General features: G+C 48.9%; 1 protein-coding gene across 2 annotated transcripts in view; it reads left to right on the forward strand.

The window, feature by feature from the left end:
- The window catches only part of rubcnl (rubicon like autophagy enhancer), a 151,621-nt gene that overhangs the window by 62,007 nt on the left and 64,533 nt on the right, over positions 1-25,081 (forward strand). For both annotated transcript variants that reach the window (XM_072514283.1, XM_072514284.1), the window contains exons 4-5: positions 9,835-9,949; positions 24,193-24,666. In XM_072514283.1, coding sequence (XP_072370384.1) covers positions 9,835-9,949; positions 24,193-24,666 — 589 coding nt within the window. The remainder of the gene's footprint in view (positions 1-9,834; positions 9,950-24,192; positions 24,667-25,081) is intronic.

Below are 25,081 nucleotides of genomic sequence, written 5' to 3' on the forward strand. Positions count from 1 at the left end.
GCAAGATTCAAGAGGGACATCTCGGAGTTGAGAAGTGTAAAAGAAGAGCACAACAAGCTGTATATTGGCCTATAATAAATAAAGAGATAACCGACATGATAATGATGTGTACAACGTGTCAATGACATCAACCGGCAAAATGTAAGGAAACACTCCAGCAGCATCTCATAGCTACCGTGGACAAAAGTAGGCATTGACTTATTCCATGCTAAAGGAAAAGACTATGTTCTCATCATAGACTACTACTCCAACTTTCCTGAAGTGATGAGACTTCCAGATCCCACTTCCATGTCAGTGATCAAAGCTTGTAGGGAATCTTTTGCGAGACATGGCATTCTGCAAACCGTTATGTCAGATAATGGTCCCTGCTTCGCAAGCTGGGAGTGGACAGAATTATCAAAAAGATATGGGGCGAAATTCTCCGGTATCGGCGCGATGTCCGCCGACTGGCGCCCAAAACGGCGCAAATCAGTCAGCATCGCGCCGCCCCAAAGGTGCGGAATGCTCCGCATCTTGGGGGGCCAAGCCCCAACCTTAAGGGGCTAGGCCCGCGGCGGACCAATTTCCGCCCCGCCAGCTGGCGGAAAAGGCCTTTGGTGCCCCGCCAGCTGGCGTGGAAATGACATCTCCGGGTGGCGCATGCGCGGGAGCGTTAGCGGCCGCTGACGGCATTCCCGCGCATGCACAGTGGAGGGCGTCTCTTCCGCCTCTGCCATGGTGGAGACCGTGGTGAAGGCAGAAGGAAAAGAGTGCCCCCACGGCACAGGCCCGCCCGCGGATCGGTGGGCCCCGATCGCGGGCCAAGCCACCGTGGGGGCACCCCCCGGGGCCAGATCGCCCCACGCCTTCCCCAGGACCCCGGAGCCCGCCCATGCCGCCTTGTCCCGCCGGTAAGGTAGGTGGTTTAATCTACGCCGGTGGGACAGGCATTTTAGCAACGGGACTTCGGCCCATCCGGGCCGGAGAATCGCGCGGGGGGGCCGCCAACCGGCGCGGCGCGATTCCCGCCCCCGCCGAATATCCGGTACCGGAGAATTCGGCAACCGGCGGGGGCGGGATTCACGCCAGCCCCCGGCGATTCTCCGACCCGGCGGGGGGGTCGGAGAATCTCGCCCCTGATTTCAACCACATCACCTTGAGTCCGCACTTTCCTCAGTCAAACGGCAAAGTAGAGAAAGGTGTGTACATTGTAAAGTAATCAATAAGCAAGGCAAGTGATTCGTAATCAGATATTCACTTGGCTTTACTTTCATATAGAGCCTCGCCATTAAGCTTAGGGCTATCTCCGGCTCAAATGCTTTTCAATCGTGAAGTAAGAACAATGCAACCAAAGATACAAATCAACAATCCAGATCAATTGTGTGTACTGAGTAAGATGGAACAACAACGCAACAAGCAACGACATTATTATGATCTGCATGCAAAACCACTGAAACCACTAACAACAGATGATATTGTTAGAATTCAACATCCAGAAGGTGGATGGTCTCAAACTGCCACAGTAATCAGACAAACAGCACCATGCTCATAATCAAAACTGCAGAGGGTGTATTAATTCAATGAAATAGGCGAGACCTTTTAAAAGTACAAATTCATCAACCTGTATTTCCAACGTTGAATTTACATCAATCTCTGAATCACTAGCATGTGACTATCAGAAAAACAGATTACGTTGATCAGAAGGACATTAAAATATCAACCACTCCGAGTCAACTGAGAAGGTCAAGCAGACGACGATGTAAACCAAATTGTTTAAACTTATGAACATTGAACTGATTGATTCATGACCTCTGTATAATGCATGACAAACTGCATTGTTTCGTTATGTACAATTCTCTTTAAAGCAGAGAGAAAAGGGGATGTAATGATCTCTGTATATGTAAATACATGAAGGGTTAATGTGCAGTCAGTACAGTCAGATGATCACTAGAGGGCAACTCTAACAGGGAGTATATAAACAAGCTCAAGCTGTTTCCTCGCTCTCTTCGTTTTGTAGCTAGAGAACAGAAGTGTAGTAAGCTCAGAGTGCAGAGTATTATATTCATTGTTACTCTAATTCACTCTTGTTTAATTTGACTACTATTAAAAGTATTGAAGAAAAGAACTCACAAGTTTAACTCAACATAAATAAATGAGTAACATATATTACTTCCAAGTAATATAACACCGACCAGGGAGAGCAGGAGTGAGTCCCACCTCCGCAGGTCTCTCTTTACCTCTTCCACTAGACTCAACAGGTTCCACTTGTGGATCCGTGTTCAGCTGAGGGCTATTTGGATCCCCAGGTATCGGAATTTGGCTTCGGCCAGTTTGAACGGCAGTCCCCCGGCAGGTTCACGGGGATGATTTCACTCTTATTCAGGTTAAGTTTGTAACCTGAGAAGGCTCCGAACACCCATAGGAGTTCCATTATTTCTTCCATGCTGGCTAGGGGGTTCGATATGTAGAGGAGCAGGTCTTCCACATAGAGTGAGACTCTGTGGTCACTGTCTCCCCTCTGGATGCCTCTCCACCCCTTCACCGATCTGAGGGCGATAGCCAGTGGCTCATTTGCCAAGGTAAATAGCAACGGAGATAAGGGGCATCCTTGCCTCATGCCTCTGTGCAGCCAGAAGTATTCAGAACTGGTGGCATTTATCTGTTCGTTCACCAGGGAAGCACTGTACAGTAGCTTCACCCATGAGGTGAACCTTGGCCCAAACCCAAACAGTTCCAGTACCTCCATGAGGTACCTTCATTCGACTGTCAAAGGCATTCTCTGCGTCCAAGGAGATGATCACTTCTGGTGTCTCCTCCCCAGGAGGGGTCATGATCACATTCTGCAGGTCTTCTGTCTGATTTTCCGTGACTACCTCTGGCACACAACTCTGCAGTCGCCTTGCCAGGGTGTTTAGGAGTGAGATGGGTCGATATGACCCCAAGTCTGTCGGGTCTTTGTCCTTTTTAGGAATCAGTGATATCGAGGCCTGAGCCAGCATTGGTGGCAGGGTTCCTCTCGATATTGAGTCATTGAACATCTCCCGCAGGTTCGGGGCCAGTGCTGTCACAAATGTTTCACAGAAGTCTACCAGGAATCCGTTCGGCCCTGGTGTCTTCCCCGACTGCATGGAGTGGATACACTCTATGACTTCCCCCAGTTCTCATGCTGCTTCCAGTGCCTGCTTCTTTCCCTCCCCCATGACTGGCTGGTCCAGCCCGTTGAGGAACTGTTTAATGTTTGAGTCCCTCTCGGGGGGGCTCGGTGGTGTACAGCTCTTGATAGTAAGTCACAAAGACCCCATTGATCTCGTGTGGCGCTGCGACCAGCTTGCCTCTCCCGTCCTTTACCTGTGCTATTTCCCTCATGGCTGCCTGATTTCTCAGCTGGTGTGCCAGTAGGCAACTGGCATCGTCCTCATGCTCAGAAAAGGTCCCCTGTGTCTGGCAGAGCTGGTTCACTGCTTTCCCAGTGAAGGAGGGCAGGTCAAACTCCATTTGTAATTTCTTCCTCTCTGCCAGTAGTTCCACTGTCGGGACCGTGGAGTACCGCCGGTCCACCTCCATATGGATTTGACCAGCTGCTGCCTAGCCACCCTCTCATTCCTGTACGTGAGTGCCCTGTACATTATTATTTCCACTTTATCACTGCCTTCAGTGCCTCCCAGAATGCGGACTGTGAGACTTCCCCATTCTGGTTGAAGGATAGGCATGTAACATTTTCTCACAGAATGCCTTGTTGACGAGAAGGACTGTGTCCAACCTCCATGGAGGGCATTGGGTCCGGCCCATCTCCAACCTCACATCTGCGTGGTGTGGAGCATGGTCGGAGATGACTATTGCATAGCATTCCGCCCCTATCACCCCTGGAAACACCGATTTTCCCACTATGAACAAATCAGTTCGGGTGTAGACTTTGTGGACCTGGGAGAAAAAGGAGAACTCCCTCTCCCTCGGGTGTGTGAACCTCCCTGGGTCCAACCTCCCCCTTCCACCTGCTCCATAAAGGCACTCAGTTCTCTCGCCATGGCCGATTGTAAAACCGATTAGGGCTGGATTTGTCCGTCCGTGGATCCTTTACACAGTTGAAGACTCCCCCCATGATGATTTGGTGGGAGTCTAGGTCGGGGATGTCTGTCATGGTCTTTTTGATAAAGTCTATGACGTCCCAGGTCGGGGCACATATATTCACAAGTACCACCGGTGCCTGAACCAGGATGCTGCTGACCATTACATACCGACCCCCTGGTCCGTCCCGTACAGTATGGCCAACCTACCTAGCCCTCGTCCCGTAACACGCTTGGTAGGTTTGTCCTATCCAGCTCTTTCTTACCCTCAGTCGGCCCTTCTCTCTCAGGTGTGTCTCTTGGAGGGAGCCTATATCAAGTGGGCGAAGACTCTGGATCTTTTCATTGGGCCGTTGAGTCCCCTGACGTTCCAGGTGACGATCCTGATGGGGGTTTTCTGTCCCCCCTCTCCCTCCTGCAGGGTCAGCCATACTCACCATGTGGATGTGGCCCCTGGACTCCTGGGTTACCCTTTGTTTGGGTGCCATCCAAGATGGCCGGCATTGACTTCTTTGTTCTTGTCGCCTTCATGTGCGATCTGTTGTAACCAGCATTCTATCCTCCCCCCTCCCCTCCCCCCGCCTAGTCCCCGATCCCCCCTCTGAGCCTCTCTACCCCCGCTGGCCCCCCTTCCCCATGCCCCTGCGGGTTTCTCCCTCCTATGTTCCCCCCTTTCCTCCCTCCCTCCTGTCCTTCCCCCCTTCCCCTTGACCTCGTGTTGCTCCCCCCTTCTGCCAGGTACTCCCTCCCTCTCAGGAGTTGTGCCGAGGCCCCCTCCTTTCTACTTACTTCCCTGTACCAGCGTGTTGATCAGCATGGTGGTTCCACCCCTGGGAGTGACCCCCCCCCCCCCACCCCCCACCAGTTCTGTTCTCTACCCTCCCCTTCCTCCTTGTATGGTGCCCTTTTGTCTCCCCCCCCTCCCCAGAGGGGTCTGGACCTACTGTTGTTGGTAAATGAAGGAACATTATCATCGTCAGTAGTCCATGTGTGTCCAGTCCTGTTGCTGTTTCCCCAGCCCATTCTTGCAGGCAAACTCCTCTGCCTCTCCCGGTGTGGTGAAATAGTGTTCTCTATTTTTATAGGTCACCGAACGTCTTGCTGCATACAGCATCCTGAATTGTACCTTGCTCCTAAATAGAGCAGCTTTGGCTCCATTGAACTCAGCTCGGCGCTCAGCTAGATTAGCCCCAATGTCTTGATAAATACGGATTGTTTGCTCTTCCCAGTTGCAGGATTGCCTGTTCCTTGCCCAGTTCAAGGTTCATTCCTTGTCCTGGAATCGGTGGAGCTTGACAATAATCGCTTGTGGTGCTTCCCCTGCCTTGGTCCTCGGCTGGAGTGGCCTGTGGGCCCTGTCCACCTTCGGGAGCTAGGGGAAATGTTCTCCCCCCAACCAGCAGCCCATCAATCCTAAGGTTCTGACGGCGAGACCTGTTTTCCTGGTCTTCCACCTTGCCTTTGAGCTGCCTCGGCTTCGAGTGAGGTGGCCCGACCACTCTGATCTGAGGCCGCCTTCTCTAGTTCCCGCACCGTCGCCTCTTGCGTCACCAGCTGCCGTTCCATCCTCTCCAGCACCTCCTTGAAGGGGGGCCAAGGTGTCTGCTACCGCTGTCTTCACCGTTGCCGTGAGGTCCTCCTTAATGGAGTCCCTAAGTTTGAGGAGTTCTCAGATCAGGTGCTCCATCCATTGCCCTATCGGTGGGAGGGCTGGCAGTTGGGTCAGTGACACTGCTTGACCTGCATGTCCTGCTCTGCCTCACTCCCCATGTCTATGGCCTCAGCCTTCCTCTCCTGGCTCTCACTGTTTTTGGTGTCCTTTTGGCCTCTTTGTTGGTTTGAGGGCATTTCTTTAGGTGCTTTATGTTTCAGGGTGAGGGGAGATGGGGCAGGGGCTTTGTTTGCTTAGTGACCGATTTCCGGGTCAAAAGTACCTAGATTGGAGTCTCTAGGGAGAGCCACCTTTCATGCGACTGCTCAGCATATCCCCGCCACTAGGAGTCCCATTTTGAGCATTCCTGACATTCTTGCATTTGTCCTGATGAGTACAAGACAAAAAGCTTGGACAGCATGTCTCCTTTTACAGCAATACAGAAGCAGGACACCTCTTTCGGACAGATTAGGGTTTAGATTTGTCCAAAGTCCATCTCATAAAGCTTTAATTGCCCTTTACACAACTCAGCCCTCCCACCAAGAAGGTTACAATGCTCCTGTTTATTTTTTCAGGTGCTGTTACTGCCAGTCATCTTTGCCAATGCTCTCTGTCCAACTTAAATGAGTATGCCACCACCGTCACAGACTTCATCAGCAAATGTGTGGACGACTGCGTGCCAAAGAAAGCAGTGTGTACGTTCCCCAACCGGAAACCATGGCTCAATCGTGAGATTGACTCCCTACTGAAGGACAGACCTGAGGCGTTCAATGCAGACGACCCTGACCTATACAAAAAATCCAGGTACGACCTCCGCAAAGCCATCCGAGATGCCAAGAGAGAATATCAATCCAAGCTAGAGTCACAGACAGACTCTCGGCGGTTGTGGCAAGGACTAAACAACATAACGGGCTACAAAGCGAAGCCGAACAGTATCTCTGGCAGCAGCGCACCCCTCCCCAATGAACTCAATGCATTCTATGCTCGGTTCGAGCAGGTAACCAACAATCCGCTGTCGAGTGCCCCAGCAGCCCATAATTCACCCATACCCACCATCACAGCTTCCAAAGTCAGATTGGCCTTCCTGAAAGTGAACCCTCGGAAGGCGACGGGCCCGGACGGGATCCCTGGTCGTGCACTCAGAGCCTGCGCGGACCAGCTGGCAGAGGTGTTCGAGGACATCTTTAACCTGTCTCTACTCCACTCCGAGGTCACCACCTGCTCCAAGAAGACCACCGTCATACCAGTGCCAAAGAAGAACCAGGCAACGTGCCTCAATGACTACCGTCCGGTGGCCCTGACTTCAGTTGTAATGAAGTGCTTCGAGAGGTTGATCATACCTCCATACTCCCAGAACGCCTTGATCCACTGCAATTCGCATACCGCTGCAACCAGTCCACAGCAGATGCCATTTCCCTGGCCCTACACACATCCCTAGAGCATCTCGACAACAAGGACTCCGACATCAGACTCCTATTTATTGACTACAGCTCCGCCTTCAACACCATAATCCCAGCCAAGCTCATATCAAAGCTCCAAAACCTAGGACTTGGCTCCCCACTCTGCAACTGGATCCTCGATTTTCTGACCAACAGACCACAATCAGTAAGAATGAACAACAACACCTCCTCCACAATAGTCCTCAATACCGAGGCCCCACAAGGCTGCGTACTTAGCCCCCTACTCTACTCCCTGTACACACACGACTGCGTGGCAAAATTTGGTTCCAACTCCATCTGCAAGTTTGCTGACGATACGACCATAGTGGGCCGGATCTCGAATAACGACGAGTCAGAATACAGGAGGGAGATTGAGAACCTAGTGGAGTGGTGTAGCGACAACAATCTCTCCCTCAATGCCAGCAAAACTAAAGAGCTGTCATTGACTTCAGGAAGCAAAGTACTGTACACACCCTTGTCAGCATCAATGGGGCCGAGGTGGAGATAATCAGAGATAATCATAGAATTTACAGTGCAGAAGGTTAGCAGTTTCAAATTCCTAGGGGTGCACATCTCCAAATTTCTGTCCTGGTCCACCCATGTCGATGCTACCACCAAGAAAGCACAGCAGCGCCTATACTTCCTCAGGAAACTAAGGAAATTCAGCATGTCCACATTAACCTTTACCAACTTTTACAGGTGCACCATAGAAAGCATCCTATCTGGCTGCATCACAGCCTGGTATGGCAACTGCTCGGCCCAGGACCGCAAGAAACTTCAGAGAGTTGTGAACACCGCCCAGTCCATCACACAAACCTGCCTCCCATCCATTGACTCCATCTACACCTCCCGCTGCCTGGGGATAGCGGGCAGCATAATCAAAGACCCCTCCCACCCGGCTTACTCACTCTTCCAACTTCTTCCATCGGGCAGGAGAAGTCTGAGAACCCGCACAAACAGACTCAAAAGCAGCTTCTTCCCCGCTGTTACCAGACTCCTAAATGACCCTCTTATGGACTGACCTCATTAATACAACACCCCTGTATGCTTCATCCGATGCCGGTGCTTATGTAGTTACATTGTGTACCTTGTGTTGCCCTATTATGTATTTTCTTTTCTTCCCATGTACTGTTGAGCTGCTCGCAGAAAAATACTTTTCACTGTCCCTCGGTACACGTGACAATAAACAAATCCAATCCAATCTGTCCACCCTTGGAGTCAGCAAATGTTGTCAGCCCGAGCACGTACATCTCACATTTGGATGACATTTTGGTTAAATACTGTTCCCCTTTTAAAAGCTGATGCCTTGTTTATTTTACAGAACCACTATGGAGAATCAATTCTAAAATACCCCAGAGAGTTGGTGTCATTGTACATCCACCGCAGCAGCAAAATGAAAGGTTACAATGTGCAATCGCCTATAGGTCCATTGAATTGGCCTTGAGGGTTAAAGATCATACTATCCAGTGATCAGGAAAGGTGCCATCATCCAGGAAAGTCAACAAACATTTGACTCTGCTGATACTATTTCTGTTTCTTGCCCCCACATGGCTTGTACCATAATCTGAAGACTGGAAGAACGATGGCATGGACATGTCCACATCCAATGCCAGTCACATATGTTTGTCTGATGAACATGCAAGCCAAGGTCAAAAAAGGGACCAATTCTATGAAAGCTCACCCTGCTGAATGCCAATAATTAGCCTTAAGTGCATGTACTTTGCTCTGTGATCAAAATAGACTCAATGGGTTAGAATGGGGCAAAACCCCAATGCAGATAGTTTGACCTCCCCTGAATCTATCAACTGGGGATAAGAAATTGGTGAAAAGAGTAAGAGATTTGAGACTGCAATGGAGAAAGGGAAGATAATTTGTTCCATAGCCTTGCTTTAAAAACAAAATAGTTCAACCTTTGAGAAGTGTGGGAGTTATAAAGGGTTTTTGGCCTTGTATTTTGGGAACAGCTTGGAATAATTTTGTCATGATGAGATTGCAAGCAAGAAAAGAAGCAAATGTCATTTTTATTTGTACTCTATTGCTTAACTTAGGTATCAGAATACATCTGACAACTGACACTACTCTTAGATTGCATCCACAATGAGACTGAAGTTTAACTTTGTACATGGGTCAGTGAGCACTTTATAAAAAGACAATACTGGACATACAATGATATAAAGCCATTTTGTGAAATGGGAGAATTGAAGTACACCACTTGAATTTTCTGTAAAGGTTCCTTGTTAAAATAATCAATTGGGGAGAGGAGAAAACAGTTTCTACCCCAGACTATCTTAAAGGGGCACTGTTTCCATTGAAAAGGTTTTTTGCAAATCTCTCACTGAGGATGCAGGGAACCAAAAGGTTCAGTAAGATGTTGCACCTAAGTGATTGGAAGAAATACATCTCAATTACCTGTAATGTGTTGGCAAATAAATAATGGGCATTTAGTAAACATATTTTTTCCAGATGGACACTGCTCTTTTAAAAATCCAAGCCTGTTTCAGGAGTATTAGCCCAGGTCATATGGTTGATTGGCTGGCTGTTTCCAGCTCGTTTTTAGCCAATCAGATTGTTTCATTTCCACACAATAACTGTCAGTTAGACTGAGAATCTGTTTCCCGTTGTGCTCCTTTACTGATATAACTCCCATTGGATGATTGACACTGTGCCAGTCTGAACCTTTTTTTCTGTATTCCTGACACAGCAGGCAAAGGAGAGTAACTTGCCATCAGTGGCTAAGGCGAAGAATGTATCTTCAGGACACCATCTGAACATCTTGTGCTCTCTACCCCAGTTGCCGCGTACTTCAGTATTGTCAGGTATTTGGGTCTTTCTTCTCATATGGTTGCTTCCTGGGTTCTGCAATGTTGAATGTAAACATCATGAGTTGCTTTCCATGCAACCTCTTACCTTCCTTCTACGTTGGGGCAACATTAGGTTTTTATAATATCAGTAAACCAGCATAGCTATTCATCTCTCCTTTTCTGCTGTTAGTCAGGTGTTGGTTGGGTTGGGGATCTATTTCCCAATGCAGAGATTTTAATTGATTAATGGAGTGTTAAAGCTTAGACTGACTCCCTACATTCAAATGGGCTCACTTTACCCAGTAGCCCATTGATGGGGCCCAACTGTTCATGGCAGCGCATTAAGATTGGAGTTCCCTCTCGAGGGCCCCCTATGTTTTCTGGCTGCACCTGAGATGCACAAGATTGGCACCCATAAGGGTAAGAAAATCACAGCTGAGTAGAGGCGGCATCTTGTAAAGGTATGAGTTTGGAGGCTTTATTGATGGCGCCCCTGCCATTCTCGCTGGCTCGGTACTCCACAAGCCCAGTGGTAGTGGAAGCCCTGAGAGTGTGGGGACAATGGAGACAGCACATGAGATTGGAGTTGTTGTGTTATGCTGCTTCGGATAACACAGGCTGCTACTTGATGCAGTCTTAACTAAAGGATGTTCCAGACTCTGAAATGAGTTCAACGTGTTTACTGAACTATTAACACAGTTCTCAAATGAGTTCGACTCTCTGCTAATCTAACTGTAGTAACTCAGTCTAACTGTACCAGCTTGCTCTAAGCCATGTGCTGGGGTGTGATACTGCTAATCAACCCTGTCTAACTCTCTAGATGTCTGTCTGTGGAAAGAGGCAGGGTGTGAGTGCCTCATCCCTTTTATAGTGTTTATGTCATGCCCCCTTGTGGTGATGCCACCTCTGAGTGTCCTGACTGCCCATTGGTTGTGTTCTATTCTGAGTGTTCATTGATTGCATGTTTGCATATCAAGACAAGTGTGGTCACCGATCTGTGACGATCACCGGTTCGCTCCAGGGCGGGGTGGGGCTGGATGGGGGCTTTAGGAGGTGGCATTAGGAGGTGGCAGCGGGCAGGGATTGAGAGATTTGGGGATCTCTTCATTCAGGAAGGTTTCCCGAGCCTGGAGGCATTAGAGGAGGAGTTTGAGTTGCCGGGTGGGAAAGTGTTTCGGTGCCTACAGGTACGGGACTTTGTCCGGAGGCAGATTCCAAGCTTTCCTCGCCTCCCCCTGAGGGGACTACAGGATAAGGTAATGCCAAAAAAGGAGTTGATGGAGTGGGAAGGGGTCCCTATCGGGGTGAAGAAGAAATGGGAAGAGTAGCTGGGAGGAGAGTTGGAAATCGAATTATGGGAATTATGAAGAGAGTTAATTCATCCTTGTCGTGTGCCAGATCCAGTTCAAAGTGGTTCATCGGGCCCACATGATGGTAGCCCAGATGAGCAGGTTTTTTGAGGAAGTGGCGGATATGTGCGGGCGCTGTGGGGGAAGCCCGGTGAATCATGTACATATGTTCTGGGCATGTCTGTAGTTGAAGGGATTCTGGCAGGGATTTGTGGATGTCATGTCAGAGGTCCTGGATGGGAGGATGACTGAGTCCAGGATTGGCAATATTTAGGGTATCGGAAGATCCGGGGTGCGGGGGTGGGGGTGGACGGCGGCGGCCAGCCAATGTTCTGGCCTTCTCCTCCCTGGTGGCCCGGAGACAGATTTTGCTGGGATGGAGAGGCTCGGAACCCCCCAAAGTCAGGAGCGTGGGTCAGCAACATGGCAGGGTTTCTCAGGCGGGAAAAGATTAAAGTTCGCCTTGAGAAGATCAATTCACGGGTTCATCGACTTCTTCACGGGTAGCACAAGTGGATAGCACTGTGGCTTCACAGCGGCAGGGTGCCAGGTTCGATTCCCCGCTGGGTAACTGTCTGTGCGGAGTCTGCACGTTCTCCCCGTGTCTGAGTGAGTTTGCTCCGGTTTCCTCCCACAGTCCAAAGACGTGCAGGTTAGGTGGGTTGGCCATGATAAATTGCCCTTAGTGACCAAAAAGGTTAAGAGGGGTTATTAGGTTATAGGGCCAGGGTGGAAGTAAGGGCTTAAAGTGGGCCGGTGCAGATTCCTTCTGCACGTATGTTCTATGTTCAAGGAAAATTGAACGTCAGCAGTAGGGAGGGGGGGGGGGAGGAAAATGGGAGGCGTGGTAGTGTAAGACAAGGGCAGGGAACTTAGAACACGGGTAATTAGGAAATAGGGCAGGGGTAGTCGGGAACGTTTTTTGTTTTTTTGTGTCCGTCGACCCGCGTGGTTATTTAAGGAATGTTAAACTGTTAAACTGTATACTGTGAAAATTACAAATACTTCAATAAAATATTTTCTAAACCAAAAAAGGAAAATCACAGCTGGAAATAGTCCTGGAAACAGGCTTATTCCTTGAGTGGTGATAAAGCTTGACATTCTGTGTACAATGAAGTTTAACTGTTTTGCAACTCGAGGAAGAGTTTAATGCTTTCGATTTTCCTCTTTCTTTGAATAATGTGATTTATAGGATCCGGTTCTGGCACTTTGCTCAAGGTCAGTCACCCCAGGTTATTCCAGCCTGGTGAGGGGAGAGTCGCCCTAAGCCTGACTCAGCCTTTTAACTGCCTTTTATGTACTTCCAGTGATGGGTTGTGGGTGATGTTCCCTCTGTAGCCCAGAAAAGCTAAATTGTGATGCACACCATGCGCTGCCAACTTGGCACAGAGCCAGAACCAGAGTCTTTCTGTTCAACCCCTACGCACTGCCATTGGAGGGGGAATAGCAGTGGTGCTCTAAGGAAAACACCATTATGCTTTCAGTTATCTTAAATGTTTTACATTTTTACACTGTACATAAAGGTAAATGCTACAATTTACATGTTGTATCTTCCCTTCTGCTGTTTTCGGGTCTTACCAAAGGCCCTTTACTTAACCATGGACAGTTGTTTGTTGTTTGTCTGTGGGCAGTGCCCTCCTTCTCCCTTCCCTCTCGCAGTCACTTGGCCTCTCCTCCCTTTCCGCTCTGCCGATCCTGTTGTTGGCTTGCTTTTTGACGGTTCTTTTTCATGTGGCCTTGTGTTGGGCCCTCTGGTCCCCGTGTCAGTCTCTCTCTGCCCTCCCCTTGGTGTTTCTTCTGGTCTCTTTCCCTCCCCCTGGCTCTCAGTTGTTGGATTCAAACAGGTTGGTGAATGGCCCCCATGCTATGTGGAAGCCATCTTCAGACCCTTGGATGGTGAACTTGATCGTCTCCAGGTGGAGAAATTCTGATCGGTTTGACAGCCAGTCTGCAGCTGTGGGTGGTGCTGCTGATTGCCAGCCAAGCAGGATTCTCTGGCGGGCGATTAGGGAAGCAAAGGTAAGGGCGTCAGCCCTTTTCCCCATATGAAGTTCATGTTGGTCCGATACCCTGAAGACTGCTGTTCTTGGGCATGACTCCACCCTCACCCCCACAACCTTGGATATTACCTCCTAACCCAATATATCTGGGGCATGCTCCCTGGCACCGTTCACATTTATTCTCCACCTCTGGGAAGAACCTGCTCATTTGGGTTCTTGTCAGGTATGCTCTGTGCACCACTTTTAGCTGCGTGAAGCTTGCCTTGGAGGTGGAGTTAGCCTGCTCAGTGCTTTGCTCCATCCCCACCCTATTTCCATACCTTGTTCTTCCTCCCATTTTCCCCTTGTTTCATCCCCCGGGGAGCGCGTCCTTTCTAGTAGTTGTCCGTATATATCTCTGCAGTTTCCCTTTCCCAGACTGTCTGTGTCCAGTAAATCCTCCAACATTGTCTCTCTCGGTGCCCTTGGATACTTCGTCATCTCCTTGCGGAGAAAGTTTTGGATTGCAGATGTCTGAGTTCCTGTCCGTTCGTAATTCCACTCCGTCAGCTCCTCTAGGGTTGCTGTCCCCCGTGTAAAATTCCCTAAATGTCAAGTGTCTTCCCCACCCCACTCCCTGTCCTGTCTCCACATCTTAAAGGTGGCGTCTAGCATGGCTGGTGAAAACCTGTGGTTGCAGCAAATGGGGGCCATTGTGGACACTTCGGTCAGACCGAAATGCTGCCTCATCTGTATCCACGTTTTCGGTGTTGCTACTCCCACTGGGCTGGTTGGGTGTTTTGCTGGTGGGGATGGGAGTGCTATCCTGGCGAAGGTCCGGCGTGTCGTTCCTGTGCAGGAGTACTCCTCTACCCTCACCCATTCCGTGTTTAGTTCCTTCACCCATCCCTTGGCGCACTCGGCCGTGGTTGTCCAGTGATGGTATTGCCCACCCCTTGGCGCACTCGGCCGTGGTTGTCCAGTGATGGTATTGCCCATCCCTTCGCGCACTCTGCTGTGGTTGTCCAGTGATGGTATTGCCCATCCCTTCGCGCACTCTGCCGTGATGGTATTGCAAGTTGGGGAAGGGTAGGTCTCCCATGTTGCTTCTCCTTTGATGGTGTTGTTTTGGGGATTCTTGGGTTCTTTCTTCTCCACCCTGCTCTCTTTCACCCCCCCCCCCCCCCCCCCAAAATAAAAAACATCTTGGCAAACTCCATAATCACTTTGTCTATTGTTTGGAGAAAGACCTTAGGGATGTAGATCGGTATGGATCTGAACAGGAACCCGTGTAGCAAATTCAACTTGATCGTCTGCACCCTCCCTGCCAGGGAGAGTGGGAGTGCATCCCATCTCTAGGTCCTTCTAACTTCCTCCACCAGACTGGTTAGGTTCCACTTGTGGATCCATGTCCAGTCATGGGCTCAGTCATAGGCTATCTGGATCCCCAAGTGGTGGGACTTATTTTGGGCTATTTTAGTAGACTCTCCAGCTCTACCCCTCCCCTTCTCTGGTTCACCAGGAAAACTTTGCTTTTGTCGCCCATGACGGCTCCAAACTCTCTTCGGAGTTTTGTGATTTCTTTCGTGCCATTTTGCAGGTCTGAGATGTAGAGGAGCAGGTAATCTGTGCAGAGTGCGACCCTGTCCTGTCTGCCTCCTCTTCAGATTCCCCTCCAGCCTCTCGCAGGACAATCGCCAATGACGCGCTTGCCAAGGTGAAGAAGAGCGGGGACAGTGGGCATTCCTGCCGTGTGCCTCTGTGCAACTGGAAGTATTCAGAGCTGGTAGTGTTGGTCCAAACTCTTGCCTTGAGGGCAATGAGGTGAACCCTGTCCCTAGCCCAAACTGCTGTAGTACCTCAATGAAGTTACTTCCATTCAACTCTGTCGAAGGCCTTTTCTGCGTCGGGGGAGACGATCACCTCTGGTGTTCTCTCCCAGGATAGGGTCAGTATCACATTCAGCAGCCACCTGATGCTCGCAGTTAGCTGTCTACCCTTAACAAAGCCCATCTGGTCCACTGCAACCACCTCTGGGATGCAGGTTTCCAGTCTCTTGGCCAGGGCTTTTGCAAGTATTTTCGCGTCCACATTGGGCAGCGAAATGGGTCTGTATGATCCACATTCCTTTGGGTCTTTGCCTTTTTTGGGTATCGTGGCCTGCGTTCGCGTAGGAGGCAGAGTGCCCCTTGCTAGTGAGTCTGCAAACATCTCCCGCAGGTGTGGGGTGAGAGCTGGCGTGAATTTGTTGTAGAAGTCTGGCCCGAACCTACTCATTGGGTCCAGGCACCTTCCCCGCCTGCATGGCCTAATGTTCTTCATGACCTCTCCCAGTCCTATTGGTGCTTCCAGCTCCCTCCGTCTATCATCCCTCATGACTGGCATGTCCAGTCCCTCGAAGAACTGTTTCACCCCAAATGTCTGTTGCGGGGTTCGGAGGTGTACAGCCCCTGGTAGAAGGCCTTGAAAGCTTTGTTGATCTTATTGGTTCAGCTACCAGTCTGCCTCTGCTGTCTTTTACCTGGGATATTTCCCTCGTGGCTGCCTGCTTTCTCTGTTTGTGAGCCAGCAGGCAGCCAGCCTTCTCTCCATGTTCATAAAAGGTCCCCCGTGTCTGGTGGAGTTGGTACACTGCCTTCCTGGTGGATAGCAGGTTAAAATCCATTTGCAGCTTTTTACTTTCCGCTAGAAGCTCTACGGTCGGGGTCTCAGTGTATTTTCTATCGACCTCCAGGATACAGTCGATCAGTTGTTGCCTAGCTGTCCTCTCTCCCCTGTCTCTATGTGGCTTGTAGGCTATAATTCCTCCCCTAATCACAGCCTTCAGTGCCTCCCAGAATGTGGAAGATGAGACTTCCCCGCTCCGGTTGTTAGTTATGTACTCGCCTATAGTCTGGTGTTTTCTGGCAGGAAACTTGTCAGCCAGGAGGGTCATGTCCAACCTTCATATGGGGCATTGGGCATGACCCGTCTCCAACCTCTCATCCATGTAATGTGGAACATGGTCAGAGATACAATCGTGGAGTACTCTGCTCTGACTATTTCCCCACTACAAAGAAGTCCATGCATGTGTAGACCTTGTGTACTGGCGATTTTTATAAAAAAAAAAAAAAAAAAAGAGAATTCCTTCTCTCCTGCATGCAGGAATCGATTTCTTGGGCCCCTGCAAATACCAAGCCATCAATTTGGGTGGTTTATGCCCAATCCAGGGTGGATTCCGAGGTCAACCTACTGAGTTTGGGGCAACAAGTGCTTTTAACATTGCTGATTTCCAAGGACTCTGCCACTGTGGCTTTGGAGAGTCTGACATGAAACCTGGTCATTATAAGGATAGTGTAGCTGTTGTGTAAATAAGAGTTATTTGCAATACTCATTTCTACCTTTGCAGCAATGCGCATTCTTTTATAACAATTGGGTGCAATTGCCTGAGATCTAATGTAGGGCACAATCTAAGAGGGGCAGGAGTAGGCCTTGTGGTTCATTGAGTCTGCTACACCATTCAAGAAGCTCACGCTTAATCTTCTATAAATAACTCTTATTTGCCTGCTTAGGATTCCATTAGTACCCAAAAATCTATTGAACTGTGTGCATCCATGACCCTCCTGAGAACCCTTTTGTGAAGTGTGCCAAATTATTTTCATCACGGCCCTGAATGGTGGACCCCTTTTTATCGCCTAGTTCGCCCCTCTACTTGGGGCAAATGGCCTCTTGGCATCTACTTTGCCCACTCAGGATCTTGTTTGTTTCAGTAAGACCATCATTCATTCATTCTTAACTCAAGAAACAATAGACCATTTATAAACAATTCTACTGTGTCTCATCCCAGCAATCAATCTCATGAACTTTCACCAAACCCTCCTATTTGGGTAAGGAGACCAATGCTCTACACTATGTAGTCTCATCAAAGCCAAACAATTACAGCAAGACCTTTTTTACTCGATACAGCAGCCCATTTGATCTAAAGGTGAACATAGCAATTTTCTTCCTATCTATTTATCATGAAAAAATGTTTTCTGTCCATTAACTAATCCTCAATTTATACTATATATTTCCCCCGATCTTCTGTAGTATCTTTTTTGGAAATGCATTCACTGGATTCCCCCTTACTACCCTGCTAGTTACATCCTCAAAAATAATAATTTCCCCTTTCATAAATGAGTTGATTTTGCATAATGTAATTTTCCAAGTTCCCTATTACCACTTCCTCAATAGATTCTGACATTTCTCCTACTTGATGTAATGCTAACTGGCCTATGGTTCCCTGTTTTCTCTCACTCCTTTCCTTCAACAGTGGCGTTGTTTTCTACCTTCAATCTTGGGAGTGCTAGAAAATCAGAAATCGTGAATCCACCGTCTCTGCAGTCATCTCCTCAAAACCAAGGAGTTTGTTGGCATTTTTGTCCTAATTATCGTTCCATGTTACTTTGAAATCCTCTTTCATTAGACCCTTGGTTCCCCCAATTTCTTGCATGCTTTATGTATCTTCTACTGTGAGGACTTGCTCCTTAATTTTCCATCGTATCCCCAGGTTAACTTCTCCCTCCTTTATCAGAGGTGCACATGTTTACATTCCACTAATCTTTTTTTTTTTAAACTTCAGCTCTTGCAATTCTCATACTATTTTCATTTTGGGCATATGAACATAATGTGAATTGGGAGCAGCAATAGGCCACAATGGCCCCTCGAGCCTGATCCACCATTTGGTAAGACCATGGATGATCTGCTTGTGACCTAAATTTCTGCCCATCCCCTACTTGCTTCCCAGTCAGGTCAAGAACCTATTTAACTTGATCTCAAAGATATTCAAGACTTTTTCCTCCACTGCTCTCTGGGGAAGAGAATTCCACAGCCCAATGACGCTCAGAAAATTTCTCCTCGACTCCATCTAAAATGTGGGACTACTTTATTTTTAGTAGTGTTCCCTAGTTCTAGTCTCTCTAATAAGGGGAAACATCCTTTACCATTCACTGTGTCAAGTCCCATTTTTGCATTTTTTTAAAAAGTCCCAATCATATTACCCTGGAAACACTAAGCCGCCTCAATTTAATACTTCTCTTAACCTTGCTAGCTTTCGTTGAAGTTTGAGTGGAGATTTTATTCTTCAGAGGCATTTTTTATTTGAAAATTATAATTTAAAAAAATGATGTTTGTCACTGTTGATTTGACTGTTCGGCCTTTAGCCTAATTACCCAATCTACCAGTCACTACCACGAATCTCTAATTATCTTTGTCTAAATTGTAAGCTTTTAGTTTTGAACTTAACCACATCTCACCATATTAGGATCACTGTTTCCTTCCTAGAGGATCCTTTACTGTAACTCCCCTGTATCATACAGCTTGTTTCCTTCAGTTGGTTCCTTCAAACCATAGTAATGTTGCGGTATAGAAAGAGGCCATTCAACCCATCACATCTATGCCAGCCCAAAAAGAGAAAAAAAGAAACTAGCTGCTCATTTTAATCCCACGTTCCAGCACCTGGTCTGTTGCCTTGAGGTTACAGCTCTTTAGATGCAGATCCACGTACCTTTTTTTAAAATGGGTTGTGTTTCAGCCTCCACCACCAACTTGGGCAGTGACTTCCAGAACCTGCCCCTGGGGTGAAAATCTCACGTGCCCTGTAATCCTCCTACCACTCACCTTTTATATCTATGCCCCTCAGTAATTGACCCACCAGCTGGGGGAACTAGTCTTTCCTGTCTACCCCATTGAGGCCCCTCAATTAGGTCACCCCCTTACCTCCTCTATTCTAAGGAAAACAACCATGGCTATCCAATCTTTCCTCATATACCTGCAAATTTCAGGCCCTAGTAACATTCTTCTAAATCTCCCCTGCATTCTCTCTAGAGCAGTGATGGGAAACCTGGGCTAGTGAGCGGCCCCACTCCATCCCAGCGGCCCCACTCCATCCCAGCGGCCCCACTCCATCCCAGCGGCCCCACTCCATCCCAGCGGCCCCACTCCATCCCAGCGGCCCCACTCCATCCCAGCGGCCCCACTCCATCCCAGCGGCCCCACTCCATCCCAGCGGCCCCACTCCATCCCAGCGGCCCCACTCCATCCCAGCGGCCCCACTCCATCCCAGCGGCCCCACTCCATCCCAGCGGCCCCACTCCATCCCAGCGGCCCCACTCCATCCCAGCGGCCCCACTCCATCCCAGCGGCCCCACTCCATCCCAGCGGCCCCACTCCATCCCAGCGGCCCCACTCCATCCCAGCGGCCCCACTCCATCCCAGCGGCCCCACTCCATCCCAGCGGCCCCACTCCATCCCAGCGGCCCCCAATATTGAAATCTGGCTTGTTTCACTATTTTATTTTTGAAACATTATGTTTTATTGGAATATTTGCACTTTGCAGGACAATATAAAAACAATAATAACCAAAGCAAGAACATAACCAAAGCAAGAACAATGCTCAATTACATATCACCAGTTAACACCACGTCTGTCAATAGTCCCAGTACTATCATTTCCTTACATTATTTACATTGGTGTGTATCTGTATTGGGCTTTTTAATGTTTAGTAATAGGAATTGTATACAACTTTACATGTGTATTTGTAATGACTGCCATGACACCAACCCTCGCCCACCAAACAGAGGTTTGTGAACTTCCATATGTTGGGGAATCTCTCCTCATGCCCCTTTTATCAAGAATTTTATTTTCTCTAGTAGTTTCAGGAACTCTGCCAGGTCTCCGAGCCACTCCGAGGCCCTGGGTGGTGCATGCTGACTTCCCACCTAGCATAAGTCTCCCCCTGATGATCCGTGAGGCGAATGCCAGGGCATCTGCCCCCCTCCCCTGTCCAGAGCCCTGGATGCTCTGACAGCCTGAAGACCGCCACATATGGGCACGGCTCCACTTTGACCCCCCACAACCCTGGACATGGACTCGGAGAAGACCACCCAAAACTCTGTCTGGGGCAGGACCAGAACACGTGGGTGTGGTTGGCCGCGCTGCCCTGACACAGCCTGCACTTATCCACCTCCAGGGGAGAACCTGCTCATGTGTGTCTGAGTGAGGTGTGCTCTGTGAACCACTTTGAGCTGCATCAGGCTTATCCCGGCACAGGAGGAAGTGGAGTTGATCCTGTGTAGTGCCACCATCCAGAGTTCTCCCCCCTATCCTCATCCCCTCCTCCTCACATTTTCATTTGGTGTCATCCAGTGGGGTCCTGACCTTTTCTGAGTTGTCCATAGATGTCGTCACATTTATTGTCACCTAACCAGTCCAGCTCTACCTTGTGTCTGGGTCTCTGGGGAACGTTTTTGCCTCCTTGCTCGTTCCCTTCGGGAGTTGGAGGCTCTCGGAGTTCCCTCAGGGTCACCAGTCTCGGAGTTCCCTCAGGGTTACCGGTCTATCGTCCACGTACATGCCCTCTACACTTAGTTTCTCTCTGTCCTCCCTTCACGTCCCAAATGTGGCGCCTATCTGTGAAGGTGTGAACCTATGGTTGTAGCAGATGGGGGCCTCTATGGCGTTTGAACTAGTTCCATGTTTTTAGTGTTTGAGTCCGTCTGCCCATTGGGACCTAGTCCACCTCCGGTTCCCTCAGCCAATCCCTCACCCTCCATGTTTGCAGCCCAGTGGTAGAATAGGAGGTTCGGCAGGGGTATGTCTCTCCAGAAGAAGGCCACGATTAACTTGTCGACCATGGTGAAGAAGGATTTGGGATGGAAGGTCAGGAACGATCTGAATACAAACTGTAATCTAGGCAGCACGTTCGTTTTTACCACCTTGTTCCATTCCAACTAACGATGAGGGAGTAAGTCACATCTTTGCAGGTCCCTCTTTACCTCCTACAACAGACTGAAGAGCCTCCATTTGTGGAGCCTCGTCCAGGTGTGGCCCACTTGCATCCTCAGGTACCTGATCATGGTTTGGATCACCTTTAAATGGTAGTTTTTCCAGCTTCTCTCCTCTCCCCTCGGGGATTCACCAGGAAGATTTTGCTCTTTCCCAGGTTGCGTTTATAACCTGAAGGCACCAAATGCCCTACGGAGTCCTGTTATCTTTCCCATGCTGGCTAGGTAGTGATCCGCATGCCCGTCCACCACTCTGCCAATCTAAGGGCGATGGCCAGTGGTTTGATGGCCAGTGATTCAATTGCTGGTGCGAACAGAAGTGGGAATAATGGGCACCCATGTCTCATTCCACTGTGCAGCGAAATGTATTCTGAGCTGGTGGCGTTCGTCCGTACGCTCGTCGTAGGAGCACTGTACAGGAGCTATACCTACGCGGTGACCCCTGCTCCAAACCCAAACCGTTCAAGCAGCTCCCATGCGGTACTTCCATTCTACTCAATTAATCGAAGGCTTTCTCAGCATCCAGGGAGACGATCACCTCTTGCTGTCCTCTTGTGGGAGGGTGAGAATTCCCCGTTCTGGTTTCAGGTTACACAACCATCAATGGCTCGGGATATCATTGTACAGAATTTCCCCGTCCTCCCCCCCCCCCCCCCCCCCCCCCCCCCCCAATTCGGGATGCATATATTTATCAGGACTACCCTTTCCGCTGACCATAATGTATTGCCCCCCCCCCCCCCCCTCCCCCCACCACCACCACCACCACCACCGGTTCTGGTGTCAAAACATGAATTATACGCTTGTCCTACCCAGCCCTTCTTACCCGCAATTGGTCCCTCTCAAGTGTGTCTCCTGTAGGAAGGCTATGTCCACCCTCAGACTCTTGATGGGTGAGGACTCTGGATCTCTTCACCAGCCCTCATTTTCTATGTTACTATCTGGATGTGTTAGTGGGAGGGGCGGGCGGGGGGGGGGTGGGGGGGGCTGTTCCCTGCGCTACTCCTGTGGTGTCAACCAAGTTCCCACCTTGTGGGCCTGTCCATCCAGACCTGCTGTTGTCTATGGGCCATTCAAGATGGCCACCGAGTAATTCCTCACTTCTGCCATCTCCCATGTTTTGTCTGCTGCAAACCCCCCCCCCCCCACCCAATTTCACCCTTTGTTGCCCCTGAAGTTCTGTTTTTTCCTTCCCTCTGCCAGATGCTCCCTCCCTCCCAGGAGGTGCACTGCGGCCTCCTTCAATGTACTTGTAGCAGCTCCCCCTGGGCGGCACAGTGGAGCAGTGGTTAGCACTACTGCCTCATGGCACTGTGGACCCAGGGTCGATCCCGGCCCTGGGTCACTGTCCGTTTGGAGTTTGCACATTCTCCTAGTGTTTGCATGGGTTTCAACCCACAACCCAAAGATGTGCAGGTTAGGTGGATTGGCCACGCTAAATTGCCCCTTAATTGGAAATAAATTAATTGGATGCTTTAAATTGAAAAAAAAGTGTAGATGGATGAGTGGGGGGATCGCGCTGAAACTTGCACAATACTGAGAAGCTGAGTGAACGTGGAGAGGATATTTTTACTAGTGGGAGAAACTAGAACCAGAGGGCACAGTCTCGGACTGAAAGAATGATCTTTTAAAATAAAGATGAGGATGGTGGGTCTGTGCTCCACATTGCCATAGAAGGCTGTGGAGACAAAGTCACGGGAGTGTCTCTAAGACAGAGATAGATGGATTCTTGATTGATTATGGGGATGAGAAACCTATTAGCCATGATTGAATGGTGGAGCAGACACGATGGGCTGAGTGGCCTAACCCTTCTCCTAGGTCTTTTGTAAGGAGAGGGAGAGGTATCCTAGTGCAGAGGTGGTGGTTCAGCTATCTGAGTGAGGGACAGATGATGCTGGCAGTTCTAACTCTGAATAACTGTGGGACCAAGTCCAAGAGCTGCACTGCACATAATGTACCTTTTTTCTACAAGGCTAGGATGGGGGTTATGAAATTTAGCAGGTGAAGGCTGCCATGTCTTGAGGTGATGATTGATGGGGTAGGATGTGGACAGTGAACACCTCATAGCTTCTGGGAGAGATTTGGAGAAATTGAGCATTTTGGTAATAATAATAATCGCTTATTGTCACAAGTAGGCTTCAATGAGTTACTGTGAAAAGCCCCTAGTCGCCACATTCCGGTGCCTGTTCGGGAAGGCCGGTATGGGAATTGATCCCGCGCTGCTGCCTCGTTCTGCATTACAAGCCAGCTGTTTAGCCCACTGTGCTAAACCAGCCCCTAATGGGCATGAGTGAGAGGTAGGGAGCAAAGTCAGCCAGAAGAGATCAGGAAAATCATGGGCAGTCGGATTGAAGATGTGCAGCAGAGACGTGAAGTTGTGCAGTTCACCTGGTTGTGGTGAAAAGGAGGAGTTTAGGGTTTCATGTCACTCGGGGTTCACACAAAGATAATCCGAAGATTGGTTGAGCGGAAGGAATATTGCTTGAACTGGTGAAACCAGGTACTGAATGGTCAGGCCCAATACAACCTGTGACCCTTGCATTTGAGGCAAGGAAAGTGGGTGTAGGTATTAAATGTGTGGTGTGGGAGAGGGGGAAGGGAGTGTGGATTGGGTAAACAAGAAGGACAGAGGGTGTCCAAAACAAAGTAACTTTTCAGCTGGTTGTTTTAAGCCGTAGTGGGGGGGGGGGGGCGGGAAAAATTTAGATGTTTGATTGAGGAATGATGGCTGGACTGGAGGTGGCAGATGTCAATGCTGGTCCTGCTTAATGCAACCGTATCGAAACCGATTTATAATCAAATTCCGAATTTAAAAACATCCTCCTATTATTTGCACATCACAAATGGGGAGGGGGTGTGCATGATTTAAGTTTGTGGCGCATCCCACCCTGTCAGCAGTAGATTCCTACTCCGAGTGTCTACATCTTTGCTGCAAGATTAGCAATCCCCCATTGCTGGATGCTAACCTCTGCCTTTAGCAAACTGGAGACCGGATGTCTTCCATTGATCCTTGTAAAATGGAACATTTTGAACAAAAGCTTGCTGCCACTTGTCCTGTTCCAAATTATATCTTCATTGAAACCACTGCCAGTAGAATTCAGCTAACCCTTGTTTGTGTTTTATTGTGCCAGATGAATACTCCACACCAGCAGTGATGGGCCAGACAGCAGTGAGTTCAGGACGGCACTCCAACAATCCAGAAGCCATCAAAGAGATCCTGATTTCTGTATTGGAAACCTATGATGGCTTCAAACCACCACCTACAGAGAACTATACAGCTAATGCAAGGCTTTCTTCATTGACTGGGTTCCAAGATGGAGATCCAAAGAGGTTTTGGAACAGCCGTGGTGATAATGATGAACACCAGGAAGATTTTGGGATTCCAATGATGACCTCCAAAGAAGGCTCGTGCAGCAGCAGTTTGTCACTATCCCTCTCTCCTGAAAAGTCCTCTGGTCTAGTATTCAACCCCTTCAGTAAATTCTTCCCCTCTGTACTGTCTACAGCTCCCAGGTGCATGAGTGTCACTGGGGTTCCACCTGTGGTGTCAAAGACCGATGCATCATATTATCAACGCTCGCAGTCTGATTCAAACATCCATTCAGGTAAAAGATATTTGTCTGAATAATAGCAAATTGTAGGTTGTCCTTAATGAGAGTTGCAATTGGCGCAGAGTGAAGTATGAATAGCAGCAAATCCCAGTTAGGCCAAATGGCTTGTTTGATTAATCATCTTGTGTCCTGTTGTTTTTTTTCTTTCTGTACAGTAGGATTGCGCTGAGATTTGTTACATGTTGTTCCTTTCGTGTCTTGCTTTACTCCGTATAATATATTTTCTGAACTGCATTGAATGTTTTCCTAAGCTATGATATGCCTATGCAGGCATTTCAAATGTTGTTTAGTGATGGAATTTAATGGTCGAGTGACAACTGAATTTCTTGTAAAGTTGATGTTGAAGATTGAGGTGTTAATTCCCTTTGAAACAGCGTTTCCAAAGATTGAACAGGTTAATGCAGTAATA

This window comes from Scyliorhinus torazame, chromosome 8 (genome assembly GCF_047496885.1).
Source record: "Scyliorhinus torazame isolate Kashiwa2021f chromosome 8, sScyTor2.1, whole genome shotgun sequence".
Taxonomy (NCBI): Eukaryota; Metazoa; Chordata; class Chondrichthyes; order Carcharhiniformes; family Scyliorhinidae; genus Scyliorhinus; species Scyliorhinus torazame.